General features: G+C 42.4%; 1 protein-coding gene across 2 annotated transcripts in view; it reads right to left on the bottom strand.

The window, feature by feature from the left end:
• Positions 1-14,659: 14,659 nt before the first annotated feature.
• Positions 14,660-23,819, bottom strand: part of LOC126273108 (protein tamozhennic) — a 73,235-nt gene continuing 64,075 nt past the window's right edge. For both annotated transcript variants that reach the window (XM_049976553.1, XM_049976552.1), the window contains exon 5: positions 14,660-17,870. In XM_049976553.1, the coding sequence (XP_049832510.1) occupies positions 15,849-17,870 (2,022 nt within the window). In that variant the 3' untranslated portion in view covers positions 14,660-15,848. The remainder of the gene's footprint in view (positions 17,871-23,819) is intronic.

Consider the following 23,819-nt stretch of genomic DNA (forward strand, 5'->3'; position numbering starts at 1 on the left):
ATATATTCCATGAATGAGGGCATTGCAACTCCGTGAAACAGGGAGCGCACAAACTGGGCCGCGCTCCCTCTCTCTGTGTTGCACACAACGCTGTGGAACCGTCCCGGCCAAACAGGAGACGGGCGCTCGCACTAGACCGCCATTGTCTGCGTGGTGTAGCTGCCACGTAGCGATTTTCTACACATCTTCAACTTTTGTAGTCGTGTCCTCCTCATTTGCGTGTAATATTACGGTATATTGATAATTTTTACTTATGGACCGTCTGACAGCAACTGAATAAAACACAATTTTAGTGTTGCATTAAAACAAGCGTTCAGTGCATAGTGCTGTGGAATGTGGGAAAAACCGCAAATTGGCGTTCATAAGAAGAAGAGCAACACCAAAAATGCAACAGGAGCGTAATATGTAAGAAATTGTCCACGCAACCTGCCACTGATGACGCCTTGCAGAAAATAAAGGCGAAACGCGTATGGCACTAAAATTGTGTTTTATTCAGTTGCTGTCAGACGGTCCATAAGTAAAAATTATCAATATACTGTAATTTTCTACACAGACCGTGGCGAGCAAGTGTGCGCAAGATGGCAGTACAAACAGAAAGGCTGATTGAGCTGGTGCATACAAATGTATTTCTTTACGATATCAGGCACTGTGACTATAAAAATGTGATGGAAAAGGCGTCAATAAGGAAAAAAAAAATGACGCAAGTGTAAATCAAACAGGTATTTTCTTTGTTTGTAAATAAATCCGCAGTTGCATGATATAGTACCAGTTGAATATTGCAGGGTACAATACACTTCAGTTTTAGATAATTATGTGCTTGCACAAATTAGTGGTGCCATTGTCAAACAAGTTAAGCTACAAATATGCCGCTTTGATAGTTAGCTTCTGCAGTATCGATTGTTAAGTGTACGAGCCTTAAAAATACTCGTCACTCTTGAACGAGTGTAGCGATGGCTTGTTCCACTGTATGACAGTCCCTGCATATTTGTTTACTGAAACCTGCTTTTGACGGATCTTCCCAGGCCACTGATTTGGGCAAAGGGGTCATCAGACACAAAGGGGTCTTCAACAATTGTCAACACAAGAGGGACGGGCATATTTGTGCCTGGTAATGATTTCGGAGGAAGAATACATTTTCCTCGCATGAATTCGTGGAAAAATGCAGTTTTCGAAAACTGGTGCTGTCACAGAGTCTGTCATAGCTGGCAACGTCGATAGCCATGGAGTTGTACTCATGACCCATAACTCCAATCAGGGCACTGAAACCAAATTTTTGTAACAAAAATAATTTGAGCCACTGTTTTAATGGCATATCATCCTAAAATGCTTCCCATCTATGCTGTCAATGGAGTTAAAAAATTACCACCCGTTCCATCAATTCTCTACTGGTTCAGTAAACACAATAGTTGTAAAACGTTGTACAGTTCTTGACACACATATTTGACTTTGCCGGAGACAGCTGTCCTTCCCGTGCGGAATTAAAAAGTGATGGTGTGCTGTGAACCACCAGTGGCCACATATCAGTAACAAAATGTGCTATTTGTTAGTAACACAAGCACCATTTGAAATAAAACAATTTGCAAATGGCATGACGGACAGGTGAGGCTGTATGAGTACAACGGAAAAATGTACGAAACTCATACAGCATATACCTAAAATTCATAAAGGTGGGCATAATTGAATCCTTAACGTCCGTTCATCCGGCGGAAATGCCGAAATGGAAAGAGATAAATAAAGATGTAGCTGCAGCCACAGATTATCGAGATAGAAGCACGAACTCCACCATTATGCTGGCACTATATGGCAACTTATTTTTGAGTTACGCACACTCGTTGAAGACATTCCCAGCTCCAACACAAACTAATTTAAAAATGCAGCTGGCACAGCATTTTGAGAAACTTAACTTGCTATACTAAACGATGACACACCACCAGATCTGTCTCCTGCAGTCCTTGCATCACCCAGCTCACTGGCGGCACAGCGTATTGCAAATGCTTAAGTCACTGTCGCAATTTAGGAACCAGGTATATCTTCCACTGACTTTTGCAGGGCCAGAGAAATGTATGAGAAGGCAAAAGTTCGTTTCAGTATAGACGACTGACCTGTAGCTCGCACTTACTTGTACACAGTGTTGACAATATTTTTCAGTTTTAATTTTCTTTATTTATTTTTCCATGTTTTACAGTTATTACTATTTTTGAAAATATATAGTTACAGTAAATAATAAAATAAAGTCAATGCTTTCTAGCATAAAAATAATGGGCTGCTTCTAGCTCGTTTCAGTTTTTGGGATTTTCAGTTAAATGAGCTTGTGTAACGTTTCCAGTTGTTAGACATTCGAAAAAACTGAAGAAACGGGTTTCACAAGACCACAATTTCTTGCAAAGACGAGAAATTCCCCATCTTGTCGTCTCACATTTCCACTTTCTCCGTTTTCTCGCAGAGAGTGCAAATAGAGGTATCAGTTCATCGTTGTGATAACTGCTGTTTCGGCCTATGTTAACTGGACAGCAGCTGACTCGCTCGTCACCACCTCCATTCCGCAACTGTATAGCTGCGTCCTGCTCGCGCTGTTTGACCCTGCCTATGGGATCTCGGGTATAGCGAGGAAGAGCTGAAGAATCAAAACACACTAATTTTTTTCATTCCATGTTCGGCTTACTCGCTGAGTTTACTTAGCTGTTAGTTTAGTTAGCTGTTCAAATCTTCATCGACTCATTGTTATGCTACCGTTATACCCGAAACGTTTCACGTGGTTCTCATTGTACCGTTAAGGTATATAGTTCGAGTACTAACTGGTCTTAGTGAAGTTGGTTCCACTGTAATTAATGTAATCAGATTGAAGTTGATTCTCGACTATCCAGCCTCAAGACTATCCGACTTACTTAATCAATATCATCTTTATAGTAAATGAGCATTAATTTATTGTTCGTACTATATTTTTCCAAAGCTTTAGCAAGCAGACGCCCGCTACATGGCCCTTCAAACTGTTTTATACATGTTTTCTACTCCTCACACATCCGGAGACACAATGTAATATAGAATAAATTATGAGAGCCACTCTTCAAAAAACCACATTTGGAAGAGCTCACAAACACAATGGACACACGCTGAGAGCCCTCGCTCTCTTGGCAACCACGTGCTCTATGCTTCTTCAGTTGCATTTCGGACGGCCAAAGTGTGTGCATTGTTAAATTGTTATTTTGTACGGTCCTTTGAGTTGTTAATCAAGAGTACGAAATGGGTAATGAAAGAAATGACTTAGAGTGAAGTCAGAGAATGTTAATAAAATTGGGTTTTGGTATTAAGAAAGGGTGATCTTAATGGTACTGATGGGTCGCAAGAGAGAGTTTATGAAACTCCACTCTGTACGGTTTTTCTTGTTGTCCAGCTCCATCTTTCGCCACATTAGGACGGATAGCCTGGGGTTTATTGTTATGTTCAGTTCCCAACACTCTATATCGTACCGGTAGAGACTTTATTTCCCTTCCGTTCACGGTAGCCGTATGGGTGGACAATCTAGGTTAAGTGGTGCTGTGTATCAAAAGAAAGCTGAAGAAAAAAGAAAGAGGGATAGTTAACTTTTACAGAAGGTACTGCAACTGGACTCACATTTTAAAACAGAATGTGAACGACATGGCTCTGAACATTCAAGTGAAGTTGCGATTCAGAACAAATGAAGAGTGCAGCTCCGTAAGTGCAGATGAAATTAGAGATCTAAACGGTAAACAGAATGCGGAGATGAGTATTATCATAATGCAGCCAACATGTATGGTGCATATTAAGCTGGCAAGCAAGAGCTCAAGAACCAAAAAACACTATTTTTTTCATTCCATGTTCGGCTTACTCGCTAGATCAAGAGCTGCAAAATGTTGCAATACGGTTTTTTTAATTAATTCAAGGTTTATACAACCTCTTTGCTGATTCTACAGGGCAGATGGAATATCTTAGAAACATATTTTGATTCTGCGAGATGACTGTGAAGCACTGTCTAAAACACAATGGCCTGCATGTGAGGTTGCTTGTAAGAATTTGAATGCAGTTTGGAAAGCTGTGTTTTCTGCAGTAAGAACAATTTCAAAAAATGAGAATGGTAGAGTTGGATGTGAAGCTGAAGGTCTTCTTAGAAAATTAAGTAATATTGAGGTAGTACTCATGACATCAGTGTGGGGTTGTATTCCATGACAATTTTGCAAAACAATGACAAAATTGCAAGCTGAAGATGTTGATATTTCTACTTCCCGTGAAGGGTATGACTCTTTTGCAGTGATTTTTGCTGAGCTTCATACATCTTTTTCAGTGCACAAAGATTGAGCTGAAAGTATTTTATGGAGATTAGGAATCAGTTCCACCTTCTTCCCTGCTGAGAATTGGAAATTAAATGCAAAAGATTCTTTGATGAATCATCAGATTCAGAAGATGAACACAAATGACCTGAAGAAGAAACAGGATCAGATTGTGTCGAGATCTCGAGAAGAATGAAAATGTCTACAGATGATATAACATAAAATTTTCATTTTAAGAAGGTGGTGAGATGTGCCATTTCTTTGATTTCAAAAAGTTTGGTGATGTCTATTCAAATGTGAACATATCACTCAAGCAACAAACTGTTCACAGCTGATAGGTTCATTTCTGTTTTAATACTAAATACATGTCGTGTGACTAGGGCCTCCCGTAGGGTAGACTGTTCGCCGGGTTCAAGTCTTTTGATCTGACGACACTTTGGTGACTTGGGTGTCGATAGGGATGAAATGATGATGATTAACCAACACCTAGTCCCTGAGCGGAGACAATCTCCAACCCAGCTGGGAATCCAACCCGTGCCCTTAGGATTGACATTCTGTCGTGCAGGCCACTCAGCCACTGGGGCGGATGGCTTAAAACTAATTAAGAACTATACATGGACAACAGAAAACCAAGACTGACTCGTCAATCTTGGAGTACAAGCCATAGAATCAGCCATGACAGTCAGTCTGTATTTTCAGGAAGTGATGAATGAATTCACAAATATGAAAGTGAGAAGGAAATCATTTCTCTAAGTTAGCAATAGTATGGAAAAGGTCAGTTAAACGGTGTTGTATTATGTATTTGAGACTGACTAAATTTCACATTTAAGTGAAGTAATTTTGGTATAAGGTACTAAATTATGCTGATTTTCTTTGTATTTTTACTGTGTATCATGTCCAAGTTTGAAATTTATGTGGTTGGGGGTTGGGTTGTTTTTGGGGAAGGAGACCAGACAGCGAGAGTCATCGGATTAGGGAAGGAAGTCGGCCATGCCCTTTGAAAGGAACCATCCCGGCATTTGCCTGGAGCGATGTAGGGAAATCACGGAAAACCTAAATCAGGATGGCCAGACGCGGAATTGAACCATCATCCTCCCGAATGCGAGTCCAGTGTCTACCCACTGCGCCACCTCGCTCGGTATTTATGAGGTAATATTTCAGTAGAAGTGGGCACTGAACTGCTGTACATCTACACCCATATCTACATGGCTACTCTGCAAATCATAGTAAGTGCCTGACAGAGGGTTCATCGAATCACCTTTACACTAATTCTCTATTATTCCACTCTCAAACAACACTCAGAAAAAAAGAACACTAATTTCATTCCATGCGAACTGTAGTAGTTCTTTTATTATATTTAATATTTACCTTTCATATGTGCTTTGTGATGACTGTTTGATTAATTACAAGTGTATTGTTACTCCATACCTACATGCTTATCATAGGGGTATGTTAAGATCAACTTTTGGAGCCTGTACGGGTGAAACCGACAAGTCAGTTCTGCAGGGTATGCTGACCACACTTCATCCTCCAATGTCTCGGAGAAGAACCAGTCAGGGAGGGTATCCTGAGATGAGAGGATTCTGCCTTTGGGGCTCTATCTTCTTTCTTTCTTTCTTCCCTCTCTCCTAGCAAACTCATTCATAATTTTCATTTCCTTACTTCTCCGATAGCAATACCTATTTTATCATCCATCTTTCCACATTTATATGTTTCTATAGCTGAAACCCTTTTTTTCTGCACACCATATCATGGTAATTGCATTCTACTAACTTAGGATAGCATGGGGCAGTAACACATACACACAACGACAAAAGAAATACACAGTAAATTGGCACAGATGCCATGTTTGGTGGAAATATACATGTTATCCACTTCAAGAAAACGAGGGGAAATGAACAGGAATGGAATTCATTCCTCGATGGCGAATACACGTCTCCTCCTGCTGTAGAGACCCTTGTTGAGGCTTGCTTGTGCTTTGGCATCACAGCTTGGTGGTGCTGTGGAAGTCAAGGAGAAAAGGGGCTCCGGCAAAAATGTAAATGACGAAACAATTGAAGAATCATAGTAACTGTCATTTACCCTCTAATGTAAAACCATCACACGTACATATTAAGCTCTATTAGGAGCTACAAATTATGATCGATCTGCATCACTCGCAATTGTAAAAGTAAGTAATTGTACAGTGTAAATCTTGCTGTTATAGTACAGAAGATTTAACACAAACCTGATTACATCATTTCAGTCCCTTAAATAGACCAGAGTTCTCTTTCAGCAAACACCCCAACTGCAAAGGAGAAAAAATCACATGACAAAGTTTAGTGGCTGTATAGTATGTCCACTACAACAATTAACTTCAAGAATGGCAACATAAAAAAGTTTGGAAGGTAAAGTCAACACACATGTGACTGGGTGACAAGATTGTACATGGAGTGCATCACACCATAACTAACCAACCACACGGTTACATATCTTTGCACAACACCATATACTAGTGACTTTATACTGTTCGTGACTGAGAAGTCTGTTAGTTCATGTCCCAAGAACACAATATAAAACTGAATGCATATAATTATCATGAAATGTGTGTGAAAATAATCACACATGGACTGTATAATGGAATAACTTTAAGCAACCACAAGACATAGAACATTGTGGCAAATTGTACTTTACTTAGATAACTGCTAAGTTATCATAAATGAAAATATAAAAAGGCAGAGGCATTGGGGGAAGGGCCAACAGGCATCAGTGCAGAATAGCATGGAAAAATTAAATATATGATAATGTTTATGTAAAAAATGCCATTTGTGTCTACTGCTCAACTGCTAATACTACAGAGCTCCTGCTACAGGGCGTTTGCTACATTGGTCCACACAGCTGTGAAAGTGATTAGCAGTGTCACACATCAGAATTTTTAAGTTAGGCATTGATACAATGTAAATCCATTGCTATTAATGTACTTTCTTGTTAACTTTTTGCCAGTGGCCTTGCCCCAGTGGTAACACTGGTTCCCGTCAGATCACCAAAGATAAGAGCTGTTGGGCTTGGCTATAGCACCTGGATAGGTCACCATCCGGGTCTGTCGAGCAGTGTTGGCAAGTGGGGTGCATTCAGCACTTGTGGGGCCAAATGAGGAGCAACTGGATTGAGAAGTAGCAGCTCTGGTCACAAAAACTGACAATGGCCAGGAGAGCAGTGTACTGACCACATGCCCCTCCAATCTGCACCCAATGACGTCTAGGGGCTGAGGATGACATTGCGGCTGGTTGGTACCTTCTTCAAGGTGTGTTCGGATGGAGTTTGTTCAGTTTCTTTTTTATTTTTTTTTCTTCACAGCTCAACTACACAGCTTCACGATTTCTTACATACACCTTAATTTGTTAACTTTTGGTTTCTGTTCTATTACCACTTCTTGAATTTGTCAAAATGAATTTAGTTTGCTTGAAATGAAACTAAATCACTTGACACAAAAAACATACTGCATATATATCTCCTTGCTTTCATGCTTTGCAGGTAACACTAACAATCCAACTATTCTACATCCTTTCGTCTTTCCCTCTTTCCTGATGAAGCAACTGTTGGTTGCGAAAGCTTGAATTTTGTGTGTATGTTTGAGTTTGTCTGTGTGTCTATCGACCTGCCAGTGCTTTCGTTTGGTAAGTCACATCATCTTTGTTTTTAGATACTTTGTAAGATTCATATTGGATACTCTGTAGTGTTAGGTAACCTGAGAAATTCAACAAGATCCTGTAATGTTTATGAGGGTCACACTTAAGTAACAGATTGCTACAAATATAAATTTAACTGATTTAATCAGCTCATGGTGAAATTTTTAATATGTTACACAATCCACGTATATTGACTTACTATACAAATTTTTTGCCATTTTCAGTATATGAGAATGGTTTGATAAGGATGGCAAATTTCCATGAAAGAATGGAACATTTTTGTTGTGCCTTCATGGTTGGTGAGCTATATTATTCCAAGGATTGTATAAAGAATTTCAGCAATGTACAGTCTACTGTTTCTTACTGATAGCCATCTGTATTGACCACTGTGTCAACTGTGACTGAAAATTGAGAAAACTGAGTTTTATGCTGTCACAAAACATTTTCATTTGGAAGGCTGAAGACTGTTTACTTTCAGATTAATAAATTCATCTGGTCAGACAAAAACCAAAGATGAAGTGTGGTCTGCCTATCTAACTGATGTCACCGCAAAGGGATACATGGCAAAATCCTTGATATGGTAATGCAAGGCTGCTGATTAAAACTTTGTGAGATTGCTGGCAGGTATCTCAGCTAGTGAATGCTGGCCTGAGAATAGGCTATAAAGAAGCTGTGTGTGAGGTGGGTGCCACATTGTTCACTATTGACCAAAAGTGCATCCGACACAACATTCCAGCATGGTGTTTGCAATGTTTAGTCACTATTTGCAACACTTTTTGCACAGATCTGTGACTTTTTCTGGTATCAGTTGCACAGAAGTTGAATGCCTACTGGAGCAAATGGACGATAGAGGACAGTGTCACCGCAGCACTGCACCCGCCTAGTGGCTGTGCCGCTGTTTTGCCATGTGAATACACCAGCCAATAGTGTCCCTCATGGCCAGCAAAAATGCTGCCACACCTCAACCTTTCAGTAAGTCGTGTACTTTGTCTGATAGCATTTGTTACTGTCTGTCGTACTGACTACTTGTTGGTGACTTTGCTTTGATACTGGTTTTCCTCTTTGGCCTCAATTTGGATTGTGGCTTTTACTTGGCCAGTTGAAAGCATTATGTTGAAAGTTGCAAAGGTTGCTATTGATTTACTCTTGTTGTGTCGGGGCTGCCAGTAGGTCAGCCCTGTTGCTCGACTTCAGTGTGGGCTTGAGTCCTGTTCACAAGTGGTCTTCCTGCCTTGTGTTGTCACCATTTCTCTCCTGTTTTTCTGATGTTTGCTCCGGTATCTGGCTACTCAAGGACATAGCATTTATCATTACATATAAAAGTCAAAATGGTAGTCAAAAGAATGGACAAAGACTGGTGAAAGTGCACCAAAAAAGGCCATTTTGTCAGCTGGTAAGGTGACGGCCACTGTTTTTTGGGATTTCAAGGAATAATCTTTGTAGATTACTCGGAAAAAGACAGAAACATAACTGTAGCCTACCCTATTATGCTTGACTGTTGGATTGTTTGAAACTTGCATTGGTTGGAAGAAGACAAAGCTTGGCATGCAAAAAAGTGCTCTTTCACAAGGATAATACACCATCCCACACGTCAGGGATAACAATGGTGAAAGTGTCTGAATTGGGCTTTGAATTGGTTCCTAATCTACCTTATTTTCCAGACTTCGTCCAAGTAACTTTTCATTTTCTCTAATTGGAAACTTGGGCTTACTGGGGGGGGGGGGGGGGGGGGAAATCATCAAATGAGGAAGTGATGGTTGCAGTCAACAAATAGTTTGCAGAGTCAGACAGAACCAATTTTTCCGATGGGATGAAAAAACTGGACCACATTTATATACCTCAAATGAGACTATGTCAAGGAGTGAGGTGAGCTGGTTGTGAAACAATTTTTTTTCTTGCTTTTTTCCCATACTTATCAAACTACTCTCATGGTCTCCATTTATTTACACACAATGTTCTTGCTGTTCAAATTTATTTATGGTAGAAGTCTGTTCCACTGTTCCAAGAGATTGACATGCTGCATTCTGAATGCCCTCCAGTGTCTTACCTTTGGTCTGATAGTTGTTATTTCCCAAAACCAAAAAGACTGTAGCTGGATGATTTCATGTTGGTTGTACAGAGAGAGTGCAAAAGACTTGCCCACCCAAACATCCCACTTTTCTCCACAGTGGCAGAATGTGTGTGAGGCCACACTTTATCCTGCTGCAGGATGATCTAATCCCCAGGGAGTTTATCAAACAACGCACAATAGACCTTCAAAAGAGTCTGTATGTGGCAGATAGAACTTATGGTCTGACCCGGTCAAGAAAATCAACCAAACTATGACCCTCTGTATACCAAAAGATGTCTTCCCAGGCAGTTTGCACTGATCTTGCTCTCTTCCTTTGTGGCAAATACAAAGGGTGTCATTCCATACTCTGGTGTTTTGTTTTAGGCTGACCAAGATGTCCTCAGATTTTGTCAACTGTCACAATACTCACAAAAAAGGATTTACTTCATTTTAAAATCTCTGAGGAAATCTTTGTGAAAACTGTGGTCTTCAACCAGTAAACTTTTAAATCCAATGGGTACACTCCTTGGAATGATTTCTCACACTGTGCTATGTCCTACAGCAAGTTATGTTGTCATGTATTTCACAGTGACATGTCACTCTTCTCTAATGGACTCATCAATTACGTTTTTGTGGACCATGGAGGTAGTTTTTGGATGACTGATATTAGCCTCATCTACCATGGCCATGTTTCCACATTTAGAGTGCTTCACACATCTTGTAATGCTGCAGGCACCCATGCATATGTCTACTTATACACAATGAAGTTTGAAATGCAACATATTTTACTCCTCTTTAACAAGGAATTCAACAACAGCATGCTGTAAAAAAGAAACATCAATGTCGATCTTATAGTAAATATCCTTTAGTTAGGTGGCAGAAGATAAAAACTAAAAAATGTGTACAAACCGTGTATAGTCTGCACATTACAATAATGCTGTCGTTTTTATTAAACTGTTGTAATTGCAGTTGAACCTGTTCATAGCATTCGGTACTGCCATTTAAAAATCCTTTAAATGTAAGCTCTTCACTCCAAATGGACTACCAACCAGAACAACAAATGAGCAAGGAATTCATGACACAGTTAAATTCGCTAGCTTTTTGAAAAGTGATTTTATATGCTGTGAAAGAACATCAACATCACTCTCATAAATATATACTGTGCAGAACAGTATCAGCAAAATATCAATATATCCACCACAGTCACTATGTTATCCTACATTGTATGCAGACAGAGGGGTGCACAGATTCCTCCTTAAAGGGGAGGACAGGGGAGCTGCAGAGCTGGTACTAGCTTTAAAATGCCTTTGGGAGTGGAGACCCTATTGGAATAACTGCCTATATAAGGGAGTGGTTGGTTCTCTGTAGCACAGGAGAAGGGCAGTACCAGTCTTGACCCAGCATTGGCTGAAAAAAGGGCATCAGAAAGGAAGGAAAGGTTTAACATGGGCATCTCATTCCATGTGATTACTGAAGTGACATTTAAAGAAGATATCCTACCAAATGCAGTGAGCAAATAGATGAAAATGGATCCATTCAAAGCAATATCCGAAAGGAAATCTCCACTTTCTGACAATGGGATGCAAATGCTACACTGCAGTTCAAGAGAAGAATTTGGCAAAATGAAGCTTCCCAACAAAAAATTCTCAACCCTTGAGTATTGTTGGTAAGCCACAATAAATCTGTATATCAATAGAAATAATTAAAATACAAAGAGTAGCCACATGATTTGCAATCAGAGTAAATGTTTAATGCCACAGTACAACAGATATGCAATAATGAAAGAGAGACTACATGTGAACCACTTTCTTCAAACCAATGGCTTTCTTGAACTATTCCAAAAACTTGCCTCCACAGAGCATCAAATGACATACAGAGACTTGCAGATTCTAACTCTATACGCAGGTGCTTTTAACTATATTTCAGCTTACAATTGGTGTAATGACATTCTTTTATTTTACTTTAGATGTACACTGTAAATCACTGACAAACTGTATTTGTTTCAGGTCTGCAGACAACAGCACCACAAAGAAAATATCTTCAAGCGGATAAATGTAACAATAAAGATTGCACACCTGAAGTATTTGTCAAGATTAAGTTGTGTTATACATATGTATTCAGTGTCAGATGATGTCTACAGAATTAAAGGCTGAAAAAAGTGACTTTTGATGACAGAGTTCTATCAAATTAGAAGATGGAGCTCTAAACAGTTTCAAATTAAGAAAATAAAGATAACAATTTAAAACAACTGAAATTGATATCTAATGTTCAAAATATCAACAATGTAGCAAAACACATATTGCTAATTACCGTAAAGAGGAGATGTTAAGTTGCCGACAGGCATAATTAAAAGACACATAAAGCTTTCAAAGCAACTGTCATGTGGGATGCAAGCAGTAATCTGGAGGGGGTGGGAAAGGGGTAGTGGTGTATGGGTGGGGAAAGAGATGAACGCTGACTGGTGGAGTGGGGAGAGAGATGAACACTATCTGGTGAAGTGTGCAGGGACTAGAATGCTTGTGGGCAGAGTGTCAGGAGTTTATGGGGCAGAGAGAGAGAGAGAGAGAGAGAGAGAGAGAGAGAGAGAGAGAGAGAGAGAAGGGGCACAGAAAGACAGGTGGATAGAAAATAAACAGGGGAGAGATGGGAGCTGGGAGGAGATGATAGGACATAGGGGGTGGAAACTGTTGGGTCAAGGGTGTAGGGACAGTAGTTACCGGAGGTTGAGGCCAGGATAATTATGGGAGATTATTATTATTATTATTATTTTTTTCGTGTGACTAGGGCCTCCTGTCGGGTATACTATTCGCCTGGTGCAAGTCTTTCGATTTGACGCCACTTCGGCAACTTGTGCGTCGATGGGGATGAAATGATGATGATTAGGACAACACAACATCAAGTCCCTGAGTGAGAAAACCGCCGAGCCAGCTGGGAATCGAATCCAGGCCCTTAGGATTGACATTCTGTCACACGTTGACCACTCAGCTACTGGGAGGGGGGGGGGGGGGGAGATGACATTATGGAAGATAATTACCTATCATTCCTCAAAATGTGGGACATCCTAGCCGAGATACTTCCCACCCCTCCTAAAGTGGTATTCTGTCACCCATCCCTATCCTAGTTTATCCTTATTCCACTACCAATCCCAACCCCTTGCCAGGAGGATCACATCCCTATAGAAGACCCAAGTGCAAAACCTGCCCAATCCACCCACCCAGCACTTCCTATGCCAGTCTTGTCACTGATTTATCCCACCCCCTCATGGGTCTGATCACCTGAGAAAGCAGCTATGTTATTTATCAGCTCTACTGCAAACACTGCGCAGCTTTTATTTACATTGGTCTGACTGCCAATCCCGCCGCTTGCAGTGCAAGGAAGAACAGCCACCGCCAAACTGTGGCCAAGAGCACACTGTGACACAACATACAACTGAACATAATGCTTGGTTTCAATGGCTGTTTCACTACCCGAGCCATCTGGATCCTTTGCTCCACCACCAGCTTTTCTGAAATGTGCAGGTGGGAGTTATCCTCACAACACATTCTCTGCTCCCGTAATTATCTCGGCCTCATTGCACATAACTACTGTCCCCACATCATCCATCCGACAATTTCCACCCCCTCTGTACTATCATCTCCTCTCCACTCCCATCCTATTTATTTGCCGCTTTCTGCCAACGCATCTGCCCATCTTTCCCTGCTCCTCTCCTTTTATCTCCACATTTCCCTGCTCCACAACCTTCTGACACTGCACCTGTTGGCATTCTAGTGCCTACTCACTCCACTAGACAGCGTTCGTCTCTCTCCCCAGCTGAAAACTACTATCCCTTACCCTTCCCCATACCTGCCCCCTCCAGATTGCTGGTTGCACATTTCGGTATGAGATGCTGGAGGTGGCAGTAATGTGAGTGAGGTGTACTCGTGTGTATGAATGGTATGTGCCTCTCTATTACTGATGAAGGCTGTCGCTGAAACTGTTATGTAAGTGCCTTTTAATTATGCCTGTCTGCAACTTGACACGCCTTCTTTACGGCAAGTAGTTCAAAAATGGTTCAAATGGCTCTGAGCATCTACTTAACATCTGAGGTCATCAGTCCCCTAGAACTTAGAACTACTTAAACCTAACTAACCTAAGGACATCACACACATCCATGCCTGAGGCAGGATTCGAACCTGCGACCATAGCAGTTGAGTGGTTCCGGACAGAAGCGCCTAGTAATCTGTCTTTTTCCACTTTGTTTATATTCCTACCTGGTGTTTCCACTGTTTCATTTTGGGCATCTTTACAGCTACAGTAGAGGATAGTTTACTATAATGTTCTGGTTTTTAATTTATATTCATGAAAAAATAAAAGTTGTGAAGCAGTTGCATTCCAGTGACATATACGAAGTTCCTTCTCTCCCCCCCCCTCCCCCCCAAATACCAGTTGCCCAAACAAACAGTTTGTGACTGAAGAAATTATCTTTCTTCTTTCATCATTCACATCTTGAATGTCTTACAGTGAAAAGAAATAGATCTTTATCATAAAGTTTATCTTGTATATTTCTGCTGAAATGAAAGTTTACTTGTATAATGCAGCACGTAGAACCTACCATTTTTCCATGCAAATTATTAAAATATATGTGATAACAAAACAAAAAACAAACATGCAATGAATAAAGGAAATTACACTATTTTTATTCCACAAAAAACTTTTACTTGAGCAGTAAAAATGTAAAAGCATTAACTGTATTGCTTCCTGTCAAATCAACATCACATTAAGTGCAGTAGATAATGAAGAGTGGGGGTGGGAGGATTAATAGGCTTCATCATCTCTCAAAATTCTTTTGAAAAGACATAGGACGAAGATGCAGCTATTTTAACAATAACTTGGTTACAGTACCTTGTTGTGCTTGTAACACCACATTTTTCTGGCCAATTCAAAAGAACTGACATGTTTTCACTCTTTTAAAAAACTGTCCCAATTGACAAATGATTCTGAACCTTACAATCCTGCCAGATTTACATATTTCTGCACATATAATTAACACTGTTAGAACATTTATGAAACTACTTTTCTAAAAAAAATGTACATAATGTTTCTTCAATGACATTTCCTTATATTTCTTGGCGAACAAAACATTTCCCTTCACTTAATTAAGCAAAGAGGTATTTCTCAAGTAACAACAAAGTTTCATTTTGTTAAGCAACACATGTGACTGCATGCTGTTAACACAATATGCTCAATGCCCTAACAGTTATTCCCCTTCTGGTACAACACCTGCTTTATATAAGATATTTATGTTGTGAGATTATGTAAGAAATTGTAGCCTGAAACTGATGTTCAAATTATCAACAATAGTAAATATCTTTACCATAAATGTAGAGCCCAGACTAGAATACTTAACAAAGGCAGTAGTTACTGAATAAATAAATCAATTAAAAATACAACGTAAATGCAGAAAATAAAATTTTTCTCTTACTGTGAAAATATATAAAGAAATTTCATTCCTAGAAATATATCTGGGAAAATTTCCCGCAGAAGTACAGCATTGTGTGTTTAGAATACAAAACCATTAAAAAGAATTATTACAGAAGAATGAACACATGAAGAATGGTTTGTGAACATATGTCAAAGAGAACACTATTATGTTCAATGGTTTGTGTATATAAAACATTAATGCAAATTCATTATAAAAGTATTATTAAGTAGAAAACAAAAAGGGGGAAAGGGGGTGGGTGATCACACAAGAAGAAATTGTGAATAACAAGCAATAAATTTTTATAAATATACAGACCTGTGAACCAGGTCAGTCTAACATTTTCAGATAGCTGGACTGTTACTTGCAGTCTGGTCACAATACTGCTAAATGTATGTTGGGGAGTCTTTCAGACTGCAGTCACATGCAATACACGTATCTACACCTTTTTCATTCACCAGTGTGCACTGCGGACATTCTCGGCCTCCACTGGCAAGGGGTTTGATTTCTGATCCTCTGACTTTCGATTTACCACACATCTCACAAACTTCACGTGTGGGATTATTTAAAAAAGTGCATGTACTACATTCCCACTTATCAGACTCATGTTCAGAGAAATTGCTGACTTCTGTACAGTCTTTCTGCTTCAGTTCTTTTTCGTTTGACCTAGGTACATCACTAGAGGGATTGACACGATTAGTGTGATCAGAAATCCTTCTTGGGTCCAAAGTTGCAGACGAATACTGCACACTAGACTGCACATTCTTTTTACTATGTTTCTTTGGTTCTCTAGGTAATGTTTTTGTTGAGCTCTTGTTTACTTGAACATTTGATTTGCTTGTTTCTGTAACAACAGATACTGGTCTCTCTCTGGATGGAACACTAGCTCCAGAATAATAATCATTTGGACTCTCAATTGCATCAGCTCCAAGAGATGTTTTCGAAGTATGTGGTTTCACATAAATGTCATTATCTTCTTTCATACCTTTTTTACTCACATTCTTTTTCGATTCCTTGGGAAATGTCTTAGACATTTTTGCAGCGTCTGAACTGCCACCAACATTCAACCTACTTACTTCAGAGTACATTACTTCTTTGGGAGGTGACGACATGTTGTCATACACACTACCACGGCCATCTAGATTTTCATTCACTGATGTTTTCTTTGAATTTCTGGATCCCTCACCATCACATTCCAATTTCATCCTATGCAGAGCTTCATTTATTTTCATTGGTCTTCTCTCTGGTGGACTAGATATCTTTTTATGATATTCTTCAAGCCACAATTCCTTTAAGGTGTTTTCAAGACTTGACATTTCGATAGCCTGTTGCTTTGATGGCTTCGGTTCCTTATGATTAGATTTACTGTGTTTTTCTGGGGAGAGAACATTTGGCCTATCTGCTAAATCTTTACTGTAACCTTGGCTCTCGAGGCTTTTGAAAACATAGTTCCAAGCATCAAATGTTCCTTTACCATCTTCTTTTGCCTTGCTTAATGAAGGATGGTCTTCAATGCTATCTATATCATCCAAATATGACAAGTGATCCTGAGAATTTACAGGTGCAACAAACCTGCCACTACTATCAACTTGTCGTTCACAATTCTTTTTCAGCTGTGCTTGGGAACTATGCTGCTTCACTACTCTTGGTATCAATATGGAAGAATCTGGCCCTGGAAATGACTGCTGGTGATTGACACTAGTACTCTGTGCAGGATTTGTATTTTCTAATTCTATTAACTGTCCAGTAGGGACAGTATAACCATAATTCTGCATCACAGCCGGGTTTTCCAATAACTGTCCTGACGGAGGATAGCCATTCTGTACTGCTTGAGGTGGGATGTGATTCACTGCCAATGGACCAGGAAATTGATGTATGTGGCTACTGTTAGGATAAAGATCTTGAGATTTTAATACAGGATGTGGAGCAGGTGGCACCTGGTAGGCAGTGTGCACAGGAGCAGGTACTGCAACCTGGTAAGGTACTGATTGTGGCACACTTGTAACACCAGCGTATCTTGACTGTGATGGTAGAGTGTATGCAGCATGGGTGTTGCCCAAAGTGTAAGTGGGTGAATAGTAGTTATACCCTAAATGTGGAACATGGTGTTGAATTTGTCCATATACACAACCAGCCGCTGGAGAATGATAATGGGGTGAAGTGCCATATGTGTCAAATGCTGGAGGTGGGTGATGATAAGGAGCTGAAATCAGCTGCTGCTTTTGCTGCTGTTGCTGTTGCTGTTGTTGCACCTGCTGCTGTTCTTGATAATGGCGCTGATGAAGTCTATATATCAAACCTCTGGTAGCATTTTCTGGAGAACCAGCATGATTCTCACGGTATTCCAGAACATCCAGCCATGTACAATGAAACCGGCTTGATACTTCTTCCCAAATGTGTTTCAGCAACTGTAAACAATACTGAAGATATAGCTCTGGAGCTTACAGGAACATACACAACACCTGGTGAGTATTAACAAGTCACCAAGACAAAGAGAATATTACAAAGTGTAGTTTATATAAAAATTCACTACATTCTTTAACAGTTACTTTGTAAGAAGGGAAAATCTACTTAGCAACTATTGAAACAGGAAGAAATGGATAAGGGATAATAGACACGAAAATTTCTAGTTTTAGGATTAATTATACTTTTACTGGGAGAAGCAAATAATGTAAAAAGCTGTAAAGGTGCTGAGTGGAAGAAACACCTCCACAAACCTTGAATCAAGAGACACACAAAATACAGGAAACATGTGAAAAATCCTTCTGTACAAAAATAGGTTAATGTACTGGAGTGGGGTTTAATGCAGTATGACACATGCCTCCAGTACTGATACTGTGGTAAAACATAAATACTGTTGTGTGAGCACTTTAACTCCAGAGCTCATTTTCTTAGTTAACGCTATTGCTCTGATAATGTCTCTTCTTCTATCTGGGTCACAAAAGTTCTGAGCTTCCAGTATGGTTGGGATTGTATAAACAGGATAAAGATGCTACATCTAAAGTTACGAGAGCCCGCAGACATCATGGGAAAATGTAACGTGCTAAATACAATTGCTGAAGAAAAAAATAAACTTACTGATATGAGACAGGAGGACATAAAAGATGACTGTTGCCTCTAAAGAACTATCATCATCGTCATCATCATTATTATCATCAGGAAGTTCTTCCAGCTTCCGAACATTTTGTCTGCATCTGTTTCTGTCTTGGTAGATTTCCTTCCTCACTACAGCATCCCATGATCCAGCTACCTTTTTCTTGGATTTCCACGTGGTCTCTGTCTTGTCATATTCCTTTACAAGTACTGATTGGCAATTTGGTTAAGCTTCATCCATATCACATGAGCAAACCACTCCAGTCTGCATTCAGCCTTCCTTCCATGGGCACTTCTGCTTGCAGGTCTCTCCTTAGTGTTCTACTACAGTTCCACCTGGTGTAATAATGGCTCTATGGCTCTTGTGAGAGACTAAGCAAACAATGTTATAAGGGGAAAGGGGGGGGGGGGGGTTACAAAAGCCGTCTCAGTAATAGGGCATCCTGATGCAGGAACACATATTCAGATAGCTGATAAAGCAGAAGACGCCATCCAGCGTCTCTGAAACAAAGAATTGCTACATATTACAGCACTGAAGGAATTTCTGGAGGCACTGATCTGACCGATAAACTAGGGCAAATGAGATCATGATTGCCTGGGCCCGGTGCCTCAGACCTGTTACGATTTAGCGTACTGTACTGCTGCTGTTTCAGAGACACTACCTGACCCGGCTTGCAATTACACTATGAATTCAGAGAAACATCATGAATTATGCAATCATCACCAAAAGAGGAGAGGTCTACGCCCGCCTACCATCTGAGATGATTCAGCAAGGCTGGCACAGTCACTCCTGTCAACAGCTGCAGGCTGCTGCCTGTGCTGAGTCAGGATGCTGCTGACTTCGTATCTCCACACTGTTGGGCCACCTGCTGGTGGATACCATTCTGGTGGGCCTTGGGCTCAAGTATGGGTCACCTAGGCACTCAGCCATCACCATGCAATCGAGCAAATGTTGTTCCCGTACATCATCCTCTGTGAGCATATGCTGTCACTGTCAGCCAGCATTCACTGCGGGCACATTCTACTGTTACCATTGATGATGGAGGTCGCAGTTTAATCCCACCTGGTCCGATACATGCTGTGCTGAGCAACTCGGTCAAGCCATCTGCTTCTGGCCACTTGCCATCCGTCAATTGTGTGCCGCATGGCACCACTCCTGAGTCAGCACCAGTGCCACTGTGCTGACAGGAGCATGTTGCCTTTGACTGAAGGAACACACAGTGCACCATCCTTCTGAAGGGTTGATGTTGAAACTGACATGCTTCACCAGCTGCACAGCCTACAACATGGGGGCATTGGCACCTTCCCAGATCCGTCTCCACCGCTGTAACTGTTAAGGAACAAAGGACTAATTCAACCAGCACTGTTTCCGACTCCTGCGACCAATCCGCTGCAACCACGGCATGGGAAGTGCCATGCTGCAAAATGTTCTGTACCGTCACACAGCCAGCTTCATGTGCCACTAGGTTAGTACATCCTCACCTCCACAAGTGGTGTCAGAAGTTATCGGCTGCTATGGAAGGCTGGATTGTGAATGTGATCACCAGCTCTGGCTAGCAGCTTTGATGAAGCAGTATGTGAGTGGACTTACTGTTTATTCTACCATTTTCCTGGTCTCGTGCAAGCAGATGGTTAGGAGAACCAATTGCTACAGAAATTTAAAGATGGAGTTTATGATGATCAAAGAAACTGCTAATCTTTCTCAATTCTGAAGAAATGATAGGGAATATTATGGTGGTATGCAGCCAGCAAGATGCACACAGCGCAATCTGTTGGGCTATAGTGCACCATGTGCACAGTCAGCATCTGACACGTGCTGACACTATGGTCAGTTTGCCAAGCAGTGTGAAGAGTTAAAAACGTTAGATGAAAAGACTAAAATCAGCGTGTCATTACTGCAATGTGTCTCTGTTATCATTATCTTTGTTTGTTCTCTGTTACTGTGTTATTTTTAATTTTGGTGGGAAAAGGTTGTGCAGTGCAGAGCCAAGATTCACAGTGTCTTTCTTCACAAGAGGCATTTCAAAAGCTTTGGTAGATCAAACGGAGGTTCTAAAAGGCAAGCAACATGCAGATACACAAGGAATTAGCTGAAATGAGGGAGCTTCATCCAATGTAACTGTGCCTTAACTAAAATCAGCTGCTATCAGCCTAATTACCACTTTTTCATGCAATACAATGGAAGATGTGCTGACATTCATAGTTGACCTAGAATTAGCCATAAAGCTGGGCCTCTGAACTGATGAATGCCTATCGCAGGTGCCCTAATTGCTCTTAATAGGTGAAGCAAAGCTATACATGGTGTATGCTGAAGACTTGAAAGTGTGCCTGCATTTCAGCAGCTTAAGGTAGGTTGATTCGGGGGAGGGGACCAAACAGCAAGGTCATTGGTCCCATCGGATTAAGGAAAGGTGGTGACGGAAGTCGTCAGTTTCCTTTCATATGAACCATCCCAGCATTTATGTGAAATGATTTAAGATTGGGTTGGGTTGGATGTGGGATTGAAGGGACCAGACTGCTAAGGTCATCGGTCCCTTGTTCCACGATAAAATCACACGAAATAAAAACTGTCAGTCGTTAAAAACGGAGAACTGAGACAAGGGACGACACAATACAAGAAAGACAGACAAAGACCAGACAAACGGAACTAAAATCACACCGAGTGTGAAGGTGGTTGGCCGACCATGAAAATAAGGAAAAGCCAACCACCAAATGACATTAAAACCCACAGTTTAAAGCCACAGGCCAAAGGCCCAAGTCAATACAGGAAATAAAAGGACAAACACTCAAATCATACGATAAAAACCCCCTGCCCGAATAAAACTCAACACGAGGTCCGCCATAGCAACGTCATCACATAAAAGGGCAGGGAGGGTATCAGGCAGCGCAAACGTCTGCCTGAGTCCTGTTAAAAGTGGGGAGTCCACCAAAATGTGGACCACCGTCAGAGCTGCCCCGCAGCGACATAGCGGTGGGTCCTCCCGGCGCAACAAATGGCCGTGCGTCAGCCACGTGTGGCCAACGCGCAGCCGGCACAGGACGACAGAGTCCTTCCGAGAGGCCCGCATGGAGGAGCGCCACACACCGGTCGTCTTCTTCACCGCCCGAAGTTTGTTGGGCGTGGGCAGGGTGCGCCACTCGTCACCCCAGGCACCAAGCACTTTCTGGCGCAAAAGCGACAGGAGATCACACTCCATAAGGCCGAGTTCCAGAGCCGGTGAACTCACTGCCAGTTTAGCCAGCGTGTCAACCCGCTCATTGCCCGGGATGCCGACATGACCTGGGGTCCAAACAAAGACCACGGAGCGGCCGCAACGGGCAAGAGCATGGAGCGACTCGTGGATGGCCATCACCAGACGGGAACGAGGAAAGCACTGGTCAAGAGCTCGTAAACCACTCAGGGAGTCACTACAGATTACACAGGACTCACCTGAGCGGGAGCGGATATACTCTAGGGCGCAATAGATGGCAACCAACTCCCCAGTGTATACACTGTTCCCGGGTGCCAGCGACCGTTGCTCACAATGATCCTCTAGAGTAAGAGAGTAACCAGTGCAACCAGAGACCATCGAACCGTCGGTATAGGCCACGGCAGATCCGGAAAACTCGGCAAGGAGAGAAACAAAGCGGCGGCGGAGGGCTGGAGGAGGGACCGAGTCTTTCGGACCCTGTGCCAAATCCAGCCGAATGCATGGTCGGCACACACACCAAGGGGGCAGACGGAGATTGGCCCGGAAAACAGGCGGTAGAGGAAAAAACTCAATCCCACACAGTAGAGCCCGGATGCGAACCGCGATCGTACACCCTGACCGGGACTGCCTGTCTGGAAGATGGATGATCGAGTGCGGGAACAGGAGACGGTAGTTGGGATGCCCTGGCAAGCTACAAACGTGGGCAGCATAAGCGGCCAGAAGTCGGTCGCACCGGATCTGTAATGGAGGAACACCAGCCTCCACAAGTAAGCTGTCAACAGGGCTTGTCCGAAATGCTCCTGTGGCGAGTCGGATCCCACAGTGATGGATGGGATCCAGCAATTGCAATGCTGATGGCGATGCCGAACCATAAGCCACACACCCATAATCAAGTCGGGACTGGATCAGCGCTTGATACAGCCGGAGAAGGGTGGACCGATCAGCACCCCATCCGGTGTGGCTAAGGCAACGGAGAGCGTTTAAATGCCGCCAGCATGTTTGTTTAAGCTGCCTAATATGAGGCAGCCAAGTCAACCGGGCATCAAATACCAGGCCCAAGAACCGATGCGTCTCTACCACAGCAAGAGGTTCACCGTCAAGGTAAAGGCGTGGCTCAGGGTGAACCGTGCGACGCCGGCAGAAATGCATAACGCAGGTCTTAGCGGCCGAAAACTGGAAGCCGTGCGCTACAGCCCACGACTGCGCCTTGCGGATAGCGCCCTGCAGCTGGCGCTCAGCAACTGCAATGCCAGCGGAGCTGTAGTAGAGGTAGAAGTCGTCTGCATACAACGAAGCTGCGACGGACGATCCCACCGCCTCAGCGAGCCCATTGATCGCAATTAAAAACAGGGAGACACTGAGGACAGACCCCTGTGGGACCCCGTTCTCCTGGACCCGGGAGGAACTATGGGACGCAGCAACTTGCACGCGGAAGGAACGAGACGACAGAAAATTCTGAATAAAAATCGGGAGCGGGCCCCTAAGACCCCACCCATGAAGTGTGGCCAGGATGTGATATCGCCAAGTCGTATCGTACGCCTTCCGCATGTCGAAGAAGACGGCAACCAGATGGTGGCGGCGTGCAAAGGCTGTACGGACGGCAGACTCTAGGGAGACCAGATTATCGACGGCAGAGCGGCCTTTACGGAACCCACCCTGAGACGGAGCCAGAAGGCCTCGAGACTCGAGGAGCCAACTCAACCTCCGGCTCACCATGCGTTCTAGCAACTTGCAAAGAACGTTGGTGAGGCTTATGGGGCGGTAGCTGTCCACCTCCAGTGGGTTCTTGCCAGGTTTCAACACGGGGAGGACGATGCTTTCTCGCCAGTGAGACGGGAACACACCCTCAACCCAGATGCGGTTGAAAACATCTAGGAGGCGTCGCTGGCAAGTCACAGAGAGGTGTTTCAGCATCTGGCTGTGGATGCGGTCTGGCCCAGGAGCCGTATCAGGGCAAGCAGATAGTGCACTCTGGAATTCTCAGTCGCTGAAAGGAGCATTGTATGACTCCGCGTGGCGCGTGTGAAAGGAAAGCCCCCAACTTTCCAACCGCTCTTTCCGGGAGCGGAAGGC

Source organism: Schistocerca gregaria, chromosome 5, assembly GCF_023897955.1.
Source record: "Schistocerca gregaria isolate iqSchGreg1 chromosome 5, iqSchGreg1.2, whole genome shotgun sequence".
Lineage (NCBI taxonomy): Eukaryota > Metazoa > Arthropoda > Insecta > Orthoptera > Acrididae > Schistocerca > Schistocerca gregaria.